This window comes from Notolepis coatsorum (genome assembly GCF_963971535.1).
Source record: "Notolepis coatsorum genome assembly, chromosome: 20".
Classification (NCBI taxonomy): Eukaryota; Metazoa; Chordata; class Actinopteri; order Aulopiformes; family Paralepididae; genus Notolepis; species Notolepis coatsorum.
Genome location: NC_140184.1, coordinates 64,614,395 through 64,635,567, shown reverse-complemented (window position 1 = coordinate 64,635,567; position 21,173 = coordinate 64,614,395). Strand labels below are relative to the sequence as shown.

General features: G+C 46.0%; 1 protein-coding gene across 1 annotated transcript in view; it reads left to right on the top strand.

The window, feature by feature from the left end:
- mical2a (microtubule associated monooxygenase, calponin and LIM domain containing 2a) overlaps positions 1-21,173 on the top strand; it is a 179,713-nt gene that overhangs the window by 140,997 nt on the left and 17,543 nt on the right. Inside the window, exons 12-16 of the mRNA XM_084337133.1 lie at positions 13,032-13,225; positions 14,803-14,888; positions 20,106-20,177; positions 20,301-20,435; positions 21,008-21,130. Coding sequence (XP_084193259.1) covers positions 13,032-13,225; positions 14,803-14,888; positions 20,106-20,177; positions 20,301-20,435; positions 21,008-21,130 — 610 coding nt within the window. The remainder of the gene's footprint in view (positions 1-13,031; positions 13,226-14,802; positions 14,889-20,105; positions 20,178-20,300; positions 20,436-21,007; positions 21,131-21,173) is intronic.

Here is a 21,173-nt window from a genome sequence, read left to right as displayed (position 1 = left end):
TAGGAACTCTCCCCTCAGTGTAATATACAAGGATTTTTATGTGTTAACAATACCGACCAGGTATTAGTGCCTTGCAAAGTGCAGATATGAGGTTTTCCCCCCACTTTTTTTTAATGCAGATAGGAGGTTTTGTTCTTTGGCCATCAGGCTTATGCAATATAAAATTCTGCCATTAACCAACATTCAAACACAGGGACCAGCTGATGTGAAGCGGTTCACTCCATAGTAAATATCTGGTAAACCTCACCCTGGTTATATATTCGTACTGGCGAATCGCGTCTCGCTCTTTCGCCATACTGAGATATACCTCATCTCCAGTACCTACTGTACTTCATTAACGAAAACAAAGCACCCATGCACTTGACCAGGCCCCGCCCCAGTGTCCCCCTATAAGACACCGGGCATTGGTCACACTCGCCCTTCCTCTTTTTTGTTTTCCATCATGGACGTGCATTGCATCCCATGTAGCTAGCTGTTGATGAAATGCAGAGAGTAATTGAACAATGTTGGGTTTTCGCCGGAGATTTGCCAGCCCCTGGAATCTTCTCGGCACGTTCTGACAGCGCATCGGGTCTGTCCTGGGATTTCCTCGTCTTCTGACAGCGGTTCGAGGGACGTCGCACGGCGGCTAGCTGTCGTGGCTAGGTCGCGCCCAGGTAGGATCTGCGCCACTAGGCATAACAATGCTGGCGTTAGTGATGCTGCTTGAGTTGTTGAGTTAAAAAAGGTCTTCCCTCCTCTTAACCATTCATGCTGACGGTCAATAGGTGTCTACTGTTGGGAGTATTGACAGGGGCTTGTTTACCTTTTTCATGGGTGAATGGGCTGAGGCCTAGGGCTGGTGTGCTTTTTGTGAATATTATGAATGGTATGCGAGGCTGGTGTTCTCTGGTCTGCATCCCCTTAACGTTGTGTGTATGGGCTAGCCCATTCTGCAGTGTGTTGGTGGTGTTTTAGTTCATTTATTCATTATCCCCTTCATGGGTGCACACCACAGTGGAGGTTGCTGGTTGCAACCACCACTGGTGCTCCGTGCTTGTGAAGCAGGTGGCATCAGTCCTTTGCCTCTGGCATGTTGGAACAGTGCCCCGCCCGGCCGACACCATGAGGTGAGTCGGCCCGGCGGGTGGCTCGTGGGCTGTTAAGCCTATACCGCCATGGTATGGAATTAGCAGCAGCAATTAGTAACTTTGTTCGAATAGCTGTTTTTTTCTGTCAAAAATTGTGTCGGGTGGCGGGGCCATGAAGGCCATCCGACATCGAAACATCACGCAAGGTTTTGACGTTATTAGCTTTGACCTAGCCGCAAGCTATAACCGCAGGGAGGGCTAGGATGCTGTCAACGCTTGTTTACAGACATCTTGGTTGAATTAGTCTTCCTTTGAGGGGGTGAGAAGTTAAAAATACTTTTTTCCCTCCTCAGGGCTCCCCTCTCCGCAGAGGGACTTTGGTCTTTCCGCTGGAGCGCGGGCGGTATTTGACCTAGGCCCCACACCGCCTCACGCCGTGCAGCCAGAGGTGAGAGCACGGCCTCGCCAGCGGCTGTGGCGAGGCCCTCGACCAGCGGCCATGTTTCCCCCGCCTGAGGTACCCTGGGCTCAATGTCAACAGGTGTCCACAAGGCCGACAGCCTTGGCGGCCGAGGGATCGGCTACATTGGATGAGCATGCCCTAAAAAAACCTCGCCGTCCAGCTGTGTGCAGCCCGCTCTCCGGTCACTCCCTCCCCAACACCAGCGGAAAAGGGGCTCTGATTTGTTTCCTTTGGCTGCAGGCCGCGTGTCTTCAATGAAGCGCAAGCGGCCCCACGTTCGCTTCTCATGGGGATTGGGGCTGACACCCAGTTGCTGGCTGAGACTGGGTCTGTCCGTGAGAATGTTGTGCTGTCAAGCGGGTCCCACGCCACACGTTCTGCGTCTGTGTTTGGTTGAGCCTGGTGTTGTGTCTGTCAACTATAAGGGTTGTCAGCAGGGGGGCTCGAGACCTCTTGAGGCAAACAGTGCGGGCTTCCCCGACCTCGCCTTCGCCAGGCCGGGTATCACGTTGATGCCTCCCACTCCGGAGAGCCTGCAGTGGTCTGGCAGGCACGCGTGATTTGGGTGGTAGTAATATCACTGCAGGGCTACGGTGTGTAGGAACCCTCACACCTGGGGGCCTCACACCTTGCATGTCCAGCTGTAGAACAACTCCTCAGCTGTCCATGCTGGAGGGGTGTTCGGTGGGGGAGCTTTTGTCACCTAGAATGATGTCAGCTTCCCCCGTATCAAACCGGCCCTTTCTGTCGGGGTCCCCCCTTGGGTGCGATTGCCCCGTGGGTAGTGTCAGGGTCCGATGTCCCGACTCCACGGAACGCTCTGCTCGCACGGTTAGCGGGTCCAGGGTTGGCTATGCACAGCAGGTTGGACCGGGCCGCCTATCTACAGTTCCTAGTGGTCCGGCGCCAAATGGCGGCGGGTGCGTTTTGGGAGTATCATCACATATGGCTACAGCAGTACCATATGTCGAGGTGGATGGAAAGAACGCTGAGGCGGGGACTTGTGTTTACACATGCCCAGCCGTTTTCAGGTTTGGTGCAGACCCTATTGTCAGGGTCACCAGCAGTGACAGCTCTGGTCAACGAGATCCAATCTCTGTGGGCGAAGCAAGCCATCGTCGTGGCGTTCCTCCCGGTACTCTCTGGTGCCCGAGAAATCGGGAGGGGGGGGTGTCAGACCCATGCTGGACCTGTCCCAAGGGAAGGTTCAGCATTTTGGACCGTCTCCCACCTGTTGAACACTGTCAGGTGGGGGCCTGGTTCTCCTCCATAGACCTGTAGGATGCGTATTCGCATCCCCGATCTTCCATCCTAGGGCTTACCTACGCTTCCTTTGCAGGGTTAGCGTATGAGTACCAGAGGCTGCCGTTCGGCTGTTCTCTGGCTCCCCGCATCTTCACCAAGTGCGTGGAGGTCGCACTGGGGCCTCTGCGTCGTCAGGGGTTACGAAGTGTATTCTGCCCTGACGACGTTCTGGTCCTTGGCGGTCAAGGTAGATCATCAGGTCTCATACCAGGCAGGTGGTGGAATTCCTCACCAGCCTGGGGTTTGCTGTAGACTGGAAGTAGAGTACTCCTCTTCCCAGTCAACGGGTGGAGTACTTGGGCTTATTCTAAGCTCAAGGTCTATATGGGCATCCCTCTCAGAGCATGTTATCGAAACACGCTCGGGAGGTTCCGTCCTAGGACGGTTACGGCGCTGTCCGTGATGCGCCTGCTCGGTATGATGGCATCTGCTCATTCCGTGGTCCCTCTTGGCCTCCTCTTCACCTCATGAGGAGGATACGGAGGTGGTTTTCCAGTATGGAAATAGACCCGATGAGAGGCAAGTGGAAGCGGCTAAGGTTCCCATGTCAGTACTGGGGGACCTCGCCCTCTGGGGAGGGCCTGGGGCCCTCACCAGGGGGGTCCCCATGGGCAGTAGGCTGTCACACGTCACGGTCTTCACCGACGCCTCCCTCACTGGGGGGGGGGGGGGGCAGTTGGCAAGACCATGCTGCCCGGTCTGCGCTACATTCAATGTGTTGGAATTGAAGGCAGTCCTTCTGGTCCTCAAACGGTGTTTTGATCAGGACGGACAATACGACGTCAGCGTCGTATATCGACAGACGGGGTGGAGTACGCTCCCCCCGTCTGCACCGGGCGGCGGTCGGCTGGCTATGGGCGTTCTCCATCTGCGCAGCCTAAGGGCTCTCCACATCCCCGGCAGGGTGAATGTGGGTGCAGGTGTGATGTCGCGGGGCCTCACCCTGACGAGTGGGGATTATGTCCGGACATAGTCGGGCAGGTCTGGGACCGATTCCGTGGCCGCCTGGGATTCTGTACGTTTTTCCCCCCATACATCTGATAGGTCAGTTGTTGGTGCGGATACGTCAGTAGCGCAGGACCTTGGTCCTGATCGCGCCGGACCGGGGCACAGCTGTGTGGTTCCCGGTCCTGATCCAGCTCTTGATAGCCCCGCCGTGGCCTGTTCCTTGGTCGTTGCGGGCCCTCTCTCAGGCGCACAGGTCTCTGTGGCAGTTCCCTGTGCTGGGCCAGCCGCTGATGGTTTGGCTGTTGAGAGGGTGAGTCTGGAGTAGGGCTGGGCGATATGACGATATTATATAAATATCGGGTACAGTTCATTAACGATACACTTTTTTAACGTATCGTGGATATCGTGATGTTTTGCCCAAGAGGATCAATGTCGCGTCAATCTGGTCCACACCCGTTCAAACTTTTGAACAACGCCGCCCCCACACACACTACTGCATCAAAGTTACTACTTATTATTAACAAAGGCATTCGTTTTGTGGCATTAACGTTATTTTTTTTGTGTTTTATTTTTTTATTATTTTTTAAACATAACATAAAATGAGATATACAAGCATTAATTAACAGTACACATCCAATGAAATCACCATTTAAATAAATGTAGTATACGAGATATACACCTAATACTTGCTATCTAATACCCTACATACATATGCTCTCGCTCGCCCCCCCCCCCCCCCCCCCGGACCCCCACTTGGATAATCCATCCATTATCATTCGCTCCTAACCAGGCACTACAATTCATATGCTAGATTTTATTCTCTCAACCACTTCTAACCACATTGCAATTTTGGTTTCACTGACACCTAAAATTCTAGCTGTAGATATTTCTAGATAAATCACATCGAGATATGTAAGAACCCAAACCTTCCGAAAAAAAAATTCCGGTTGAAACCATCGTGATGCTATCAGCTTTTTAGCCACTGTGATACCAGATACAACTAATCTCTTTAGCTGTATAGGGACTGCAAACTCAAAAACATCATTCAACAGCAATACAGAGGGGTGTACAGGTATATTCAGAATTAAGAAATTTGATAATTGCTGGGACACTTCTTTCCAGAATATCTTAACTGGTGGGCAATCCCAGTACATAAATGTACCTTCATCCCCATTTGTACATAAGGAGCATCTGGAGTCTTGTTTAAGTCCCATTCTGTTCAATCTTATAGGAGTCAGGTATGTCCTATGAATATAGTTAAGATTCATTTGTTGATGGTCCGGGTTACGTGACGCAATTCGAACGTTTGCCCAGACTTCTTGCCAATCAAAATTTATTTCCAGGTCTGGTATATCCCTTCTCCAGACTGAGTCTAGGGGGAGGATTCCATACGAGCACGTTAGTAATTGATGATAAAAATCAGATACAAAACCTCTCGATGTCTCTCTTTCATAGAAGAATTTGTGATATCTGTGGTGTTAATTGGTATCCTTAATGGGACTCCATGAGCCTTCAAACATACCAATAACTGTGCGTAAAAATAATGTGTGGAACTGGTGAGATACATTTTTTTATGTATGTCTTTATATCTACAAAAACCCTGTTTGTTGAAAACATCTCCTAATGTGTGTATGCCCTGCTTTTCCCATTTAGGGTATCTTATAGGTCGTTTTCCAATCAGGAGTGCATTGTTATTGAATAGGGGAGTATGACTATGCCATTTATGTGGGTTAGAATATTTTTTTTGTGTTTCACGCCATATCCGGATCGCATGAGTAATAATGGGGCCAAATTTCAATTCGCATTGCTTAATTGATCATTTGGTGTATACTATGTCCTGCAGTCTATGTGGTGCTACTATATTTACTTCTAAGTTTCTCCAGGATACAGATGCTTGGGAATCAAACCAGGTTGTCAGTGGTCTTAAAGTGTACGCCTTAAAATAGTGGTAAAAATCTGGAAATGCCATACCTCCGTCGGCTTTGTTTCTCTGTGCGGTGGATCTTTTTATACGTGGAGGTTTGTTATTCCAAATAAATTTGTATGCGGTAGAGTGTAATTTTTTCCAGTAACCATCTGGAGGGGGTAACGGTAGCATTGAGCTAATGAAGTTGATTCTAGGTAGGACATCCATCTTAACTATTGATACCCGTGCCTGTACTGAGTTTTTAAGTTTGGACCACCTGTCAAAGTCGTATTTGATCTTATCTTGGATTTTTATGTAATTGTACTTCACCGTTTGGCTTATAGTAGGGAATACTTCAACTCCTAAACATCTGAAGTGTTTAACCATTGGTATTTCTTCTGGAAGGAGTATATTTCTTGCAGGGGCATTAAGTGGAAGGAAAGCCGACTTTGGCCAATTTATCCTAAATCCCGATAGATTGCCAAAGTCATCAATCAACTTGAGAAGATGAGGCAGTGAGGTGTTAGGGTTTTGCATGAACAGTATTAGTCGTCCGCATATAAACTAATTTGATGTTGTGTGCCCTTGATTGCGATTGGTTCTATGGATTGGGATTGTCTTATATATTGTGCTAAAGGTTCTAATGATAAAGCGAATAGTCCGGGGCTAAGAGGGCAACCCTGTCTAGAAGAGCGTGATACCGGAAAGATTTCGGAGGTGATTATACCTGTTGTAATCATGGCCGATGGGTCTTTGTATAATACTTTAATCATATCAATGAATCCTTTTCCTAACCCCATCCTTTCTAATACTGCCCATAGATAAGACCATTCCAACCTATCAAAGGCTTTCATCGCATCCAGGGACAGCATCGCCTTAGGTGTGGTGTCATCCTTGCTGGCATCTAGCACATGTAGTAACCGTCTTATATTATCTGTGATCAAGCGGCCTCTTATGAAGCCAGTCTGATCAGGATGAACTAAAGACGTCATATGCTTTTGAAGTCTGATGGCTAATACCTTGGAGTACAGCTTGATATCGGTTCCGAGGAGGCTTAAGGGTCTATAACTACTGCAATCGGTGGGATCTTTGTCTTTTTTAAGGAGGACTGTTATGAGTGCAATATTGTTGTTCTTATGGAAGTTCCCCTCCTTGATTGAATATAAAATCATATTAAGTAATAGGGGTCCAATTACATCCCAACATGAGAGGTACATTTCTGGTGGGATACCGTCTCTTCCAGGAGCCCTACCACTTTGCATTTCAGATATGGCCTCCCTAAGTTCATCTAGTGTGATGGGTGTTTCTAACTGTTTAGCGTCTGGCATTAACGTTATATAGTTACACGTTCAATAACATCAGCGTATTTACCCATACATAGCAACGTCCGATGACGACATAGATAGCAAGCATTACTGTTCATATCTCAGCCCGTGCTGAGTTGTGCGTGCCCATTCTGCGGTCTGTTAATAAAGTTTTCAATCAGACAGATGTCTGGAAAGGCTTTTATTATAACATTCGTTGCAGTAAAATCATTATGCATCGTTTAGTCATGCTGCGGTGCGCTGGTAATCACTCGTCGGCCGCGGGGAGCTGTTGTTGTTGTCGTTGAGCTGAACTCTTGTCAAAATCAATGGAGGACTTTCAGGAAACAAAAAAACGCATAGCGCTTGCCGATTGGTGCTAAGAACAGCAGGGCGGGTGCAAGCGGTGTGACGTAATTGGCAGACTCGACTGTCAATCAAAATTATTCTGTTGCCGGCTGAATGATTGAATGAATGAAAATGTTATTAACGATTGCAGAATGGGTACAATACAGTACAGCTCAATACAACAACAGTGGACTGGAGGATGAAGACCAGAAAAAGACTTTCGGCTTTTGTACATAAGGGTCCTCCATTTTCAATTCATCAAAACATTTAGAGACATACAAATATACAGTAGTTTCATTAAAATGCTATTTATTGATTGATTGATTGATTGATTTAAAACTTTATTAACATATTGCAGAATGGGTACAGTACAGCTCAATACATACAATTGTTAAGGGGATGCAGACCAGAGAAAGACTTTCGTCTTGTTTACATCAGGGTCCCCCATTTTCAATTAATCATATTTCATATCTAAATCATATAATATCTCATTGCTAAATATATGCAATATATAATCTAATAATCCAATAATCTAAATCTAATATATAATATAAAAATGCTAAATGCATGGGTATTTTATTTTGTCTTTAATGTTAGCTTGCAAACTCAAATACTGTCTTGGTAAGCCTCATAATGAACTGTTTGGGGAAAAAAAGAAAAACATCGTGATGTGTATCGTGTATCGCCGAAAAGTCAGAAAATATCGTGATATCATATTTAGGCCATATCGCCCAGCCCTAGTCTGGAGGGGATGGACCCTTCTGTGGTCGACACCATACGGAACGTGCATGCTCCCTCCACTATCGCGGTTTACGCGGGTAGGTGGCGTATTTTCCAAGAGTGGTGTAGAATGGGGGGCTTGGACCCGGGGTCCTGCCCCCTGGACGCTGTCCTTTCCTTCCTTCAGTCTATTTTGGATAGACTGTCGGCTTCGACGGTGAGGGTATATGCCGCGGCTATATCCTCTTGTCATGTGGGGTTTGAGGGCGTTACGTTGTTCAGCCGCCTTCTTGTGAAGAGTTTCCTGCTTGGCGCTCGGCGCCTTAAGCCGGTGAAACGTTCTCTGTCTCCGAGTTGGGACCTCCAACTGGTCCTCGGCCAGTTGTCTGAGGCCCTGTTTGAGCCTCTTGAGCAGGCGTCTTTGGAACAGCTGTCTTCAAGACTGCATTCCTGCTGGCCATCACCTCCGCTAAGTGCGTGGGTGAGCTTTGTGCTCTCTCAGTGCGGCCTGAGTGCTTGTCTATTCGTGTCAATAGCGGTGCGACTCTGAGGCCTAATCCAGTCTTCGTGCCAAGAAATATCCGGAGCTCTTTTCGCTCCAGGGATATTGTGGTTCAGGCGTTTCATCCGCCTTCTCACGCTGGTGAGTTAGAGGCGAGCCTTCACCTGTCGTGTCCAGTCCGGGCTTTGGGGGTTTACCTCAGCCGGACTCGGGACCTCAGGGCTACAATCAGCTCTTTGTTTGTTACGGTGGCTCTCGCGCTGGTAAGGCACTGTCGAAACAGCGCCTGTCACATTGGTTGTGCGAGGGCATTGCCCTTTGCTACACGTTGGCTGGGCTGGCCCCCCCTGGGGGTGTCAGGGCACACTCCACTCGTGGGGTGGCAGCCTCTGCCGCCTTGTTAGGGGGGGCCTCGGTGGAGGACATCTGTGCTGTGGCCTCCTGGTCCTCCCCGGGTCCCTTCGTTAGGTTTGACCTCATGGACATGACTGGGGGTTCTGTCTCCCAGGCGGTTCTGAGGTCTGGGACCTCCCCTGCGTCCCGCCTTTCGGTGGGTTAGCAGGGGTGTGTGCCACGAGGTGATGTGTCACACGTGGTCCCGCCTGTGCTGTGCGTTTTTAGGGGTCTCTAGTTCCCCCTTTTTTCGCACTTTGGTGGAGTTGACTGCCGCCCCCTCTTCACTAGGAAGGGGGGGTGACGGGACTCCCCTCCGCCCTGGTGGTAGAGCTTGCGGGTCCTCAGGGGGTACATTTGTCGGGCCACGCGTCTGCTCTGTCCCATATCTCAGTATGGCGAAAGAGCGAGACGCGATTCGCCAGTACGAATATATAACGATAGGTTATGTGTATAACCTAGTTATATGAGTACTGGCTGAGCGTCTCGCTCTTAGCGCGCCCTGAGGTCCCTTGGTGGGGTTTTTCTTGATGGAAAACTTTTTCCAGAGGAAGGGGGCGAGTGTGACCAATGCCCGGTGTCTTATAGGGGGACACTGGGGCGGGGCCTGGTCAAGTGCATGGGTGCTTTGTTTTCGTTAATGAAGTACAGTAGGTACTGGAGATGAGGTATATCTCAGTATGGCGAAAGAGCGAGACGCTCAGCCAGTACTCATATAACTAGGTTATATACATAACGTATTGTTCAGCCTGCATCTAGTAACCATCCCCCTACAATATCACCACAACATGAAACCATATCACTCCATAGTAACCATCCCCCTACAATATCACCACAACATGAAACCATATCACTCCATAGTAACCATCCCCCTACAATATCACCACAACATGAAACCATATCACTCCATAGTAACCATCCCCCTACAATATCACCACAACATGAAACCATATCACTCCATAGTAAATATCTGCTAAACCTCACCCTGGTTCAGCCTGCTCACCCTGGTTCAGTAACCATTCCCCCTACAATATCATGAACATGATATTGAAACTATATCACTCAATACATAATTTCTCAGTGTCACTATTTTACTTGAGCTGCATGTGCTTGTCTTTACATTTTAGTTACAAGTTAACTAGAAAAATATTTCCCACACATGACAGGCTTTCAAAGTAACGGCCTGTCACCTTCAACCAGAATAACTCCACCCGACAACCACTTTAAATAACTAATAATCAAGGGCGGCTAGGTGGTGTAGTGGGCAAGGCACTCGCCACCAATGTGGAGACGCTGGGTTCGCGTGTTCGAATCCAGCTCTCCACATTGTTTTCAGTTTAGCTGGTCGTCCGCAGTAATACACATTGGCCGTATTAGGGGGTGGGAAACTGAAGGGTGGGGATCGGGCGTTGTGGACAGCGACTCCTACAGGTCGGTTGGTGCGCCTGCGCAGTAGAATCAGGAAGTGTCGGGGGCAGCGTGAGCCTCCCACGCGTTACTCCTCGCCACTGAGAGATCGAGCTGCGCAGGTGAAAAGATGCGACTGCTGTTACCTCAAGTACCGGAGGGGACTTGTGCTATGTATGACTTAGTCCACATTGCAGCCGGCTTGTGGGAGGCAAGAAACAGCGTCCGTGACAGGGGAGGGTTGAATTGGATGATACGAAATTGGGATGGGAGAAAATATAGAAAATGGGAGAAAAAGTGGATAAAAAAAAATAACTAATAATCAGAACCAGAATAACTCGACTGACAACCACTTTAAATACCTCTTTAAAGGTCTCTGCATTAAGGATTTAGTGCCCCCAAGTATTACAATATGAACACCATGCAGAATGTGTACATTTACTTTCAATACTGACGTACATTCGATATAATTTATTAATGTTTATTTTTATAAATTTATTTTATTTTATTTTGAACTCTGTATGATAGCATGCACAATAATGCTGTATATACTGTATATATATTTATTCTTTCCGTATATATATCTATATCCACATCTGTCTGTACATACCTGCATATAATCCCTTTTACACATCTGTAGATACTATATCTGTTGCAAAGGGTCAGATTAAACTGAATATATATATTTATTGTTTTGATATACCTTGTATATTATTTGTATATATACACGGAATATCCCTTTACCTGTGTACAAACCAGAGTAATATTCGCTCTCCTATTGGACAGCGACCCCAGGCGCCAACGACCAGGCCCCCAACGGCAAGTTCAAAGGCAACTCCGGGCATGTCGGTACATGCCCAGAGTCTGCGTAGTAATACGAGACAAGAACTGAGGTTGGCACTAGATATTCACCTTACGTATAAATACGGCGCAGGTGTAAACAGCAGTAGTCTTACCAAAACCTTAATGCCTTCACCACGAGTCAACGTGCAGTGAAGTGAGCAACCTTGCATCTAAATAGAGCATTGAGAACCGCGTGCGAATAGAATGTTAAAGTGTCAGAGTTTAACGCAGTAACGTTGAGTTCGACTTAATCTAATGTGAAGTAATAGTCGATCATTTATAGTGTATCGTGCGGCTACAGCTCTTCAGTGACCAGCATTACCACCGGTTCGTCGTGTATTTAGCTAGTGCACTTATCCAGGCTGTGCGGCCTAAATCCGTGCCCACACCCGAGGAGTCCTAGGCGAGAACCGTTGGATATGTACACAGGAGAATCTACACCGGCGATTGCAGAACCATTTCTGGTTGGATTATATTGCTTTGGGACCGTGACCACCGGAGAAGAGCACCGTTGATTCCACTGTCGTTTGGGATTTAACCCCGTGAGGATCACCACTCGGGCCCGCCTCTTGGAAGGGGCTGGCTAGCTGTCGTCAATGCTATCTAGCATATTGGATTACAACTATTGCTTTGTCTGCTGATCAAGGGAGTACATGCACCGGCTCCTGTATCTGGAGCCTCGTTATTCCTCGTTGACCCAGACTTTGTACCCGACCATTCCTCTACCCCTCCCGGCTTTACACCCCGGAGGGAACCCCCCAGTGTCTCCAGATGGTACCGGTGTGGCCCATATAATTGCTATACCGCAGGTGGCGTCAGCTTAGACCCATCCTAGTATTCCTACTATTCTCATTGACTTATGCTCTTGACTGACTTTACGTATAGTTCTTCGCCATACAAGCGCGAGCCTAATTCTCAATCTGTAACCTAACGTTGCTTAATAATAATAAATAACCCTCCAATAGAACTTTATGTGTCAATGCCGTATTCTTGTGTGGGTGTTCATCATATATATTCATGTACTGTATGGCCAGTAATTAAAGTACATAACTAGTAGTGGTTTAATATATCACAATCTTTAATACAGTCAGGGTATTGTAACCCCTCAGTTACAATATCTATATCTGTACATATTCATTACCTACTCTTACTAGTTATGCTGCTGGCCAGTATGACTACTACCATAGTATCTTTATACTTGTATCGCTGTACATATTAACATTACAACTCTGTACATACATCGGATTATAATCAGTAGTACTAATGTATATATTTTATACCCAGTGTAATCACCTGTACATTGTACATCTGCACTCTGGTCGGATGCCAAAATTATTTTTGTTGTGCTGTATAATGACATGACTAATCTAATCTAATCTTTTCTAATATAATCTAATCTATTCTAATCTATTCAAATTAGGGATGTCCGATATTATCGGCCGACCGATATTATCGGCCGATATCGGCAGTAAAATGTGATATCGGAAAATATCGGTATCGGTTTAAAAAAAAAAAAAACAATAACAATATTTGTTATATATATATCCAGTGAAATTATTAGTTACCTGAAATTATTCAGTTTTTTGGACAGGGAAACCCTGAATATATCGGTATCGGTTGATATCGGTTGATATCGGTATCGGAAATTAAGAGTTGGACAATATCGGAATATCGGTATCGGTAAAAAAGCCAATATCGAGCATCCCTAAAATTTCAAATCTAATCTAATCTTTTCTAATCTAATCTAACCAGAGTGCTATTCTATCACAGTATTTCTACGTTTGCTTTGGTAAAGGAATTGTGTTCTTCATTTCCCCTTTAGAGATTTGGACTCCCTGAACGAGGAGGACCACGCCGCTAACCTCCAGCTGGCCTTTGACATCGCCGAGCGGGAGTTTGGGATCCGACCGTTCACGTCTGGGAAGTGTGCCGGCCAGGAGCTGGACAAGACCAGGATGATCAGCTATCTGTCCAAGTTCTACGAGCTGTTCCGTGGCACACCTCTTGCTGCCTCAGGTAGTCTGCGGAACACCTTGCCTTACATACTACACTGGGCCTCTTCCATCAATATTTCTGAATGTGTAAAAAGATGAAAGTTGATAGCAATATTGTGCAACAATTTACTTAGTCCCAATCCGGAATCTTTTGTCCATATAAATTAGTATTATATTCTCATACATTCTGAAAGAGTTTGATGTATAAATGGAAAATATGCTGTTTGGGACTTTTTTTACCCCATCATAAATAGAAATATGGGTCTATTTTACTATAATGTTTGCAAATACAGTTTAAAACTCATAATTATCTATCTGTTAGTCCTTGCAGCAAAAGCTCAGTCAATCAAGAGAATGAATTGGCCTTTAAATCAACAAAATATGCACGATAACCGTTTCCAAGGATTCATTTAATCAAATTCCAAGTGGAGTTGAGTTTGATAGTGCGTCTTTAAAAGGCACTCTGTGCAAATGTTCTAACGTGTTTTGCTTGATGAAAGAGGCCCACTGTTGGTGCCAGTGGGAGATCTTCCTGGCGCTCGCATACAACACAGTGTAATCACTGTGATCCTCCTCAAGCCTGCCACACAACAACAGCATTGACACTGTTCCTCCTAACAAGCTCAGCCTCCCACTGGAGAACGTACATAACGAGATTATGCTTAGGATATTTACTGTGTCACCCTTTGTTTCTGCTTCGACTCCCTGAATTCTCTCTGGTTGAACATCGCTAAGGTATAAGGAACTTTACCCAGTTGAAAAGAGGTGTTAACATCTGGTTCCTGTGAATCAATGCTTTTGCGTGTGTCATGTTCATTCGTTGTAGCAGCATGATCTACGCCAGCGTCGTACGCGACGGCACCGGTAACGGAGACGGGGAATGCGTGAGGAGAGCTGCCAGTGTGGAGGAAAGCAAATACTTCAAGTAGCCTCATTCACAGCGTTGCTAATGCTTACTTACCCACATGGCAGAATAATGACGTGTTATTTAGCCTTCTGTCTACATTCCTCTGGTTTGGAGCAAAGTCTTCCCACTAGTTCCCTCCAAGGAAAAGTAGGCCCTTATTTAGTAGGATTTGTTGGTTTTCCTTTTTTACTGAAAATAATCCACTGGGGCCACATCAGGAAATGTTGCTCGTTGACTGAGTCACAAAATGTAGCGGTGGAAATTCCCCCGCCATCCCTCTAGGTGGCGGTGTCGTCATGGTATGGGCCAAGGGTCCAGCTGGCCCGTATATTCACTCCCCAGAGTGCTAATCTGGGGTCAGTGACCAGGACCATGTGTCTTTCATACCTCATATAAAACTAACTGACTGAAGCAGACTCTAGATCAGACGTCCCATTTTGAGAGGCTTTGTGAATTATGGACCATGGTCTCTTTTCCATAGCAGTTATATTAGGTCTCCATAAAAAGCCACTTGGAATCACTTTATCTTTGGCATATATCAGGGATATACTGTAGTATATCTCTGATATATGCCAGAGATAAAGTGTACATTATACTGATAAGGATAAAGTGTCCATTATACTGGCATTGTGGCATATATGACTGGGCGCTGTGGAAAATATCAAACATTTTAATAAAGTCTTATATTGCAGATTCTGGAGGGGCTGATGAAAACAATGGAGACTATCCACCGAAGGCATTCAGAAATCTGCCCCTGTTGAGGAAACGCGTACCAAAGGTAATCCCACTCTGCCAGGTGTTATTCTGTCCCACTCTGCCAGGTGTTAGTCTGTCCCACTCTGCCAGGTGTTATTAGGGTTGCCACCTTTGACCAGTAGAAATAAGGGACACCTGTCACCTGTGCGCGATAATTTTTTTTTGGCGGTTTTGGGGCGTTTTTTGGGCGAAAATGGCCGGACTTTGTCACACATTTTTTTTTTTAACTTTATTTCGGTTTTAGGGTTAGGGTTAGGGTTATGTTATTTAATTATTTTGGGGAGCCAGCCCCCCAAACTCCTGAAATGCATAGAAATCTATGAAATCTAAATAAAACAATCTATGACATTTATATTAAAAAAAGCTAGCCCCCCAAACCCCTAAAATACATAGAAATCTATGTATTTTGGAACAGTTACTATATATAGTCAAGAAAGCATTTAGTCATACTTAAAGTTTAAAGTGCTTTATTTGCATTTAACATTGTTTAAATAAATTGGCTGAACTATAGCCTCAACTTGAGCATAATACTGTATGCATATAAAGTGCTGTAAAAACAAAGCCTGGGAACACTTTTACTGAAAGAGGACAATTTATATTACAATGAAACACTTGTGTGACCCAAATTAAAAGATTAATAAAAAATAAAGTGCAAAGAAGAGTATAGGCTCCGGGCTGCCAGGGCAGGTAAATAGAAATACTGACATCTAGTTAAAAACACAACCAGAAAAATAAGATGTAATATCCCATACCGAATCAATCTCAGGAGATGTTTCAGTCATGAAGAACTGTGAAACCTGTGCTTGGGTCCTTTGCGTTCTGATATTTCCGGAATGTTGTTCTCCTGATGCATGCTGTCTGATGTCAGTCAGTCCACAATGCGCCACAGAAAACACATGCCTACCTACATACTTTGCAGTTTGCTTTGTAAACATCTCCACTGACTATCACGCCAGAGGTTTGCCTCGTCCCACTCAGGTCTGTACTTCTGGAGGCGTTTTGTCTTTTTAGGACGCGGTGGAGTAGTGTCTGCTGTAGACAATCATTTCAAAGCGACTTCGAAAATAAATCACGCAGCGCACAGACTCTCTGATTGGCACAACGGCACAGAACTCTTCCTAGCAACGTGAAAGCGCTAATTCTCATTGGTCGGTGAGCTGCTGAGCGCACGCTCCCAACCATACCCGAGTTGCCATGTCTGTTTATTTTCCGCAACTTTTGGACACACTTTTGCTTGTTTTTTCAGGTCGGCTGGCTCATTTCTCTCACTAAACTGGCAACCTTAATATACGGGACAAAGGGCGTCCCCTATCAGTTCAATACGGAAAGCGTCTTTTAGTTTCCAATTACGGGACGATTCCGTATTTTAAGGGACGGGTGGCAACCCTAGGTGTTATTGTCCCACTCTGCCAGGTGTTAGTCTGTCCCACTCTGCCAGGTGTTAGTCTGTCCCACTCTGCCAGGTGTTAGTCTGTCCCACTCTGCCAGGTGTTAGTCTGTCCCACTCTGCCAGGTGTTAGTCTGTCCCACTCTGCCAGGTGTTAGTCTGTCCCACTCTGCCAGGTGTTGGCTGTCCCACTCTGCCAGGTGTTAGTCTGTCCCACTCTGCCAGGTGTTAGTCTGTCCCACTCTGCCAGGTGTTAGTCTGTCCCACTCTGCCAGGTGTTAGTCTGTCCCACTCTGCCAGGTCTTAGTCTGTCCCACTCTGCCAGGTGTTAGTCTGTCCCACTCTGCCAGGTGTTAGTCTGTCCCACTCTGCCAGGTGTTAGTCTGTCCCACTCTGCCAGGTGTTATGCCAGGTGTTAGTCTGTCCCACTCTGCCAGGTGTTAGTCTGTCCCACTCTGCCAGGTGTTAGTCTGTTCCACTCTGCCAGGTGTTAGTCTGTCCCACTCTGCCAGGTGTTAGTCTGTCCCACTCTGCCAGGTGTTAGTCTGTCCCACTCTGCCAGGTGTTCGTCTGTCCCACTCTGCCAGGTGTTAGTCTGTCCCACTCTGCCAGGTGTTAGTCTGTCCCACTCTGCCAGGTGTTAGTCTGTCCCACTCTGCCAGGTGTTAGTCTGTCCCACTCTGCCAGGTCTTAGTCTGTCCCACTCTGCCAGGTGTTAGTCTGTCCCACTCTGCCAGGTCTTAGTCTGTCCCACTCTGCCAGGTGTTAGTCTGTCCCACTCTGCCAGGTGTTAGTCTGTCCCACTCTGCCAGGTGTTAGTCTGTCCCACTCTGCAATGTGAGCAGTTATCTGCCTCGTGTCTGTGACATCATAAAGCAGATGACTGGACCAGCTGTTTGAAGTGGCAACACCCACATATTTTTGCTACTATTAATGAGTCCTCACAACTGATTTCACACCAGTAGTCTATGGTTTCACTGGAGTTCTATTGGCAGGGAAGTTGGGAACAGTTTGGACTAGGGATGGGTACGAGTAATGTTTACTTGCATGAATTACTCAAGTATTGCTTGAGTACTTGTTTAAGGAAATACATTTTTAGAATGCATCTTAACTCATTCAACGCCATAGCCATGCCCCATCTCTGCTCTCTAGCGCCAGCTTTCCATTGCCTATTTTCACGATGCGTCATGATGTTTGCAGAGCTATATCTATATTCTATATTATAGCTATGGAGAAAATAGTCTGTCTCATTTGACAGACACTATTTGTAGTCCAATATGTAAAAAATAGTAAATTTGTTCATGTATACGTTTGCATGTTATTCCGGGCTAATTCCTGGAAACTGAGTTATGGAGCGCTATGTGCATTTTGCGAAAGTCGTTCGCGTTGCTCGCCTGGACACGATATCATTTCCAAATCAAAGGTATATAATGGGTATTATGTTTCATCATGAAGGCATCAAAGGGGGGGGGGGGGGTCGTTTTGTGATGCTCTGATAGTCAGCAACGGCATACGTTTTGAATACTACATACGTTGATTGTTGCGATCGATGTGAAATCATTGTAGGATCAAAGTAGGATTGATGTCATATAGTCCTTACCTTTGATAGGAGGTATTGCAAAAAGAATATTCCAATTGTCTGATTGCGATTTCCATATCAGGTCCCTGACATGAAATGGCACAGAATATGCATCAAGTGTGCTGGACGCGTTCCAAGGTGCTCGAATGAAGCGTTTCACTTGCCTGGGTCCAAATTCTCCGCCCGGACCATATAAAATGTAACACACAGTGTGAAATAAGGTTTCAAAGGGTAGGCGATACTGTCACCTAGCAAGATTCGGCCGGCATTGCACTCTCGGGGTCTCAGAATGAGTTCCAATGATAACACTGAGGTCTGTGAGAGTGTATAGAATATTAAAATCGAAAGTATACTCGTGATTGGCGCAGAAAGTGTTAAAGAGTGTGGCAGCAGCAATAACAATGCACAGCAATATACCCCATGCTTAATGCGTATTGTCAGTCAGAACAGTCAGTTACCATTTGTAATAATTACATTACCTCCACTCCGTCTGCAGCAGGCCTCTGCTCAGGGAACGATATATTTCTTGAGAAAATGTTTTGGTACAGGATGTCTTCTCTTTGGCTAGCAGTAGTAGCTGTGTTTGGGTCCGAATGTGTTTCGTGTGAACTATTGCATTAGCAAATAGGACATAAACTACTGCATTAGCAAACAGGACATAAACTACTGCATTAGCAAACAGGACATAAACTACTGCATTAGCAAACAGGACATAAACTACTGCATTAGCAAACAGGACATAAACTACTGCATTAGCAAACAGGACATAAACTACTGCATTAGCAAATAGGACATACACAACTTAATTAGCAAACAGGACATAAACTACTGCAATAGCAAACAGGACATAAACTACTGCATTAGCAAACAGGACATAAACTACTGCATTAGCAAACAGGACATAAACTACTGCATTAGCAAACAGGACATAAACAACTGCATTAGCAAACAGGACATAAACAACTTCATTAGCAAACAGAACATAAACTACTGCATTAGCAAACAGGACATAAACTACTTCATTAGCAAACAGAACATAAACAACTTCATTAGCAAACAGAACATAAACTACTGCATTAGCAAACAGGACATAAACTACTGCATTAGCAAACAGGACATAAACTACTGCATTACCAAACAGGACATAAACAACTGCATTAGCAAACAGGACATAAACAACTTCATTAGCAAACAGAACATAAACTACTGCATTAGCAAACAGGACATAAACAACTTCATTAGCAAACAGAACATAAACTACTGCATTAGCAAACAGGACATAAACTACTGCATTAGCAAACAGGACATAAACTACTGCATTACCAAACAGGACATAAACAACTGCATTAGCAAACAGGACATAAACAACTTCATTAGCAAACAGAACATAAACTACTGCATTAGCAAACAGGACATAAACTACTGCATTAGCAAACAGGACATAAACTACTGCATTAGCAAACAGGACATAAACTACTGCATTAGCAAACAGGACATAAACGTTAGTCTTTTTATAACGTTATTGTTGTCACTTTGAAACCATTTATATTATATATATATTTTTTTTATTGATCTTTTTCCCCCTCCATTTTCCTCCGATTTTCTCCCATCCCAATGTTAGTCGTATGCCAATTCCCAGTCCCTTCCTGGTCGCTGCGCACTTACCCCCCACAGTCAGATCATCTGGGAGAGTGGAGGCTACCACGTGCTTCCTCCGACACACGTCCAGCCAATCACCGCTTCTTTTCACCTGGCAGCGCGGATTCTCATCGAGAGGGCGTAGCGTGTGGGAGGACCACACTATCCCCCTCAAGTCCTATCCGCGCTTAGCAGGCGCCCCGACCGAACTGTAGGAGTCGCTGTTTACAAAGACCCGGACCCACCCCGCCAGCTTCTCCCACCCTCTAATACAGCCAATTGTATTAGTGCAGACGGCCAGCCAAGCTGGTGACAACCCCGGAGCTGTGAGCTGGATTCGAACAGGCGAATCCAGCTCACAGCTCCGGGGTTGGTGACGAACGCAATCTCCGCTCGGCCACCTAACCGCAAAACCATTTATATTATATATATTTTATATTAATGACAAAATCCTTCACCCAGTTGGCCTGTCTTAAAAATTTGTATTTCCTTTCATTATACCTGTATGTGTAGAAAGACATGCAAAGAAGACATGCAAAGAAGCCTTCTTTATGAGATCTACCATATTACGATACTTGATTTATGTTGGATCAAATGCACAGTGAAATATTTACCATTGTGTCCCTTACTCTCAGGATGAGAAGAAGGCAGAGGACACGGACTCACTATACAAAAGGAGGCGAAAGGTCGGCAGTTATTTGGAGGAGGTTTGTTACCATCGAATAACCTTCAAACTCAACAGCGTTCTAAAAGGATCTGACTAAACCTTGGGGTTCCTCGTTTGACTTCAGAGGGATCTCCCTCCTGTCTCTGTCCCTCCGTCCACCCAGGCCACTAACTTCTCCAGTCAGAACGGCTCCTCTGGGATTGAGGGGGCGGAGCCTAAGGAAAACAAGGTGCGCTCCATGGCCACCCAGCTGCTTGCCAAGTTTGAGAGCAGGCCCACGTCCACTGTCCGGAGACAGGTAAGACCCCTTGCATTGTGTAAGACCCCTTGCATTGTGTGTGTGTGTGTGTGTGTGTGTGTGTGTGTGTGTGTGTGTGTGTGTGTGTGTGTGTGTGTGTGTGTGTGTGTGTGTGTGTGTGTGTGTGTGTGTGTGTGTGTGTGTGTGTGTGTGTGTGTGTGTGTGTGTGTGTGTGTGTGTGTGTGTGTGTGTGTGTGTGTGTGTGTGTGTGTGTGTGTGTGTGTGTGTGTGTGTGTGAGTGAGTGAGTGCTTGGGCACACGTATGTACCTGCGCATGTTATCACCTGTGCCTTAATGGCAGAGTTGAATAAGAAGAGGACATCCTAGCTAGTAACTAATGCTACATCTTCAATTGGAGGTGCAGGTGAAGCACAGCATTTACAGTTGCCTGCGGTTTTAATCTCAAGACAGTGTTGTTCCTTTGAGTAATGGCAGAGTGTCTCATCTTGTCATCTTGATAAAAAATTTCTCGTTTTCCTTCCTTCGTGTCTTTCCACGTTTCCTTCTTTCATGTCTTTCCACTAACTCTTTCTCCAACCCATCTGTGTTGTTCGCCAACGCTCGCTCCTCAGCCTTCGAGTGAGTCTGGCTCTGAGGGGCCCTCACCTCGGCACTGCTCTCTTGACACCACAGAGAGCCTGATCTTCATCAACCTCAAGAAGCCGGTCCCACCTAAACCTCCCCCCAAACCCCAGGTAGACTAGACAACAGGAGATCAGACCACGTGTACATGTTGTA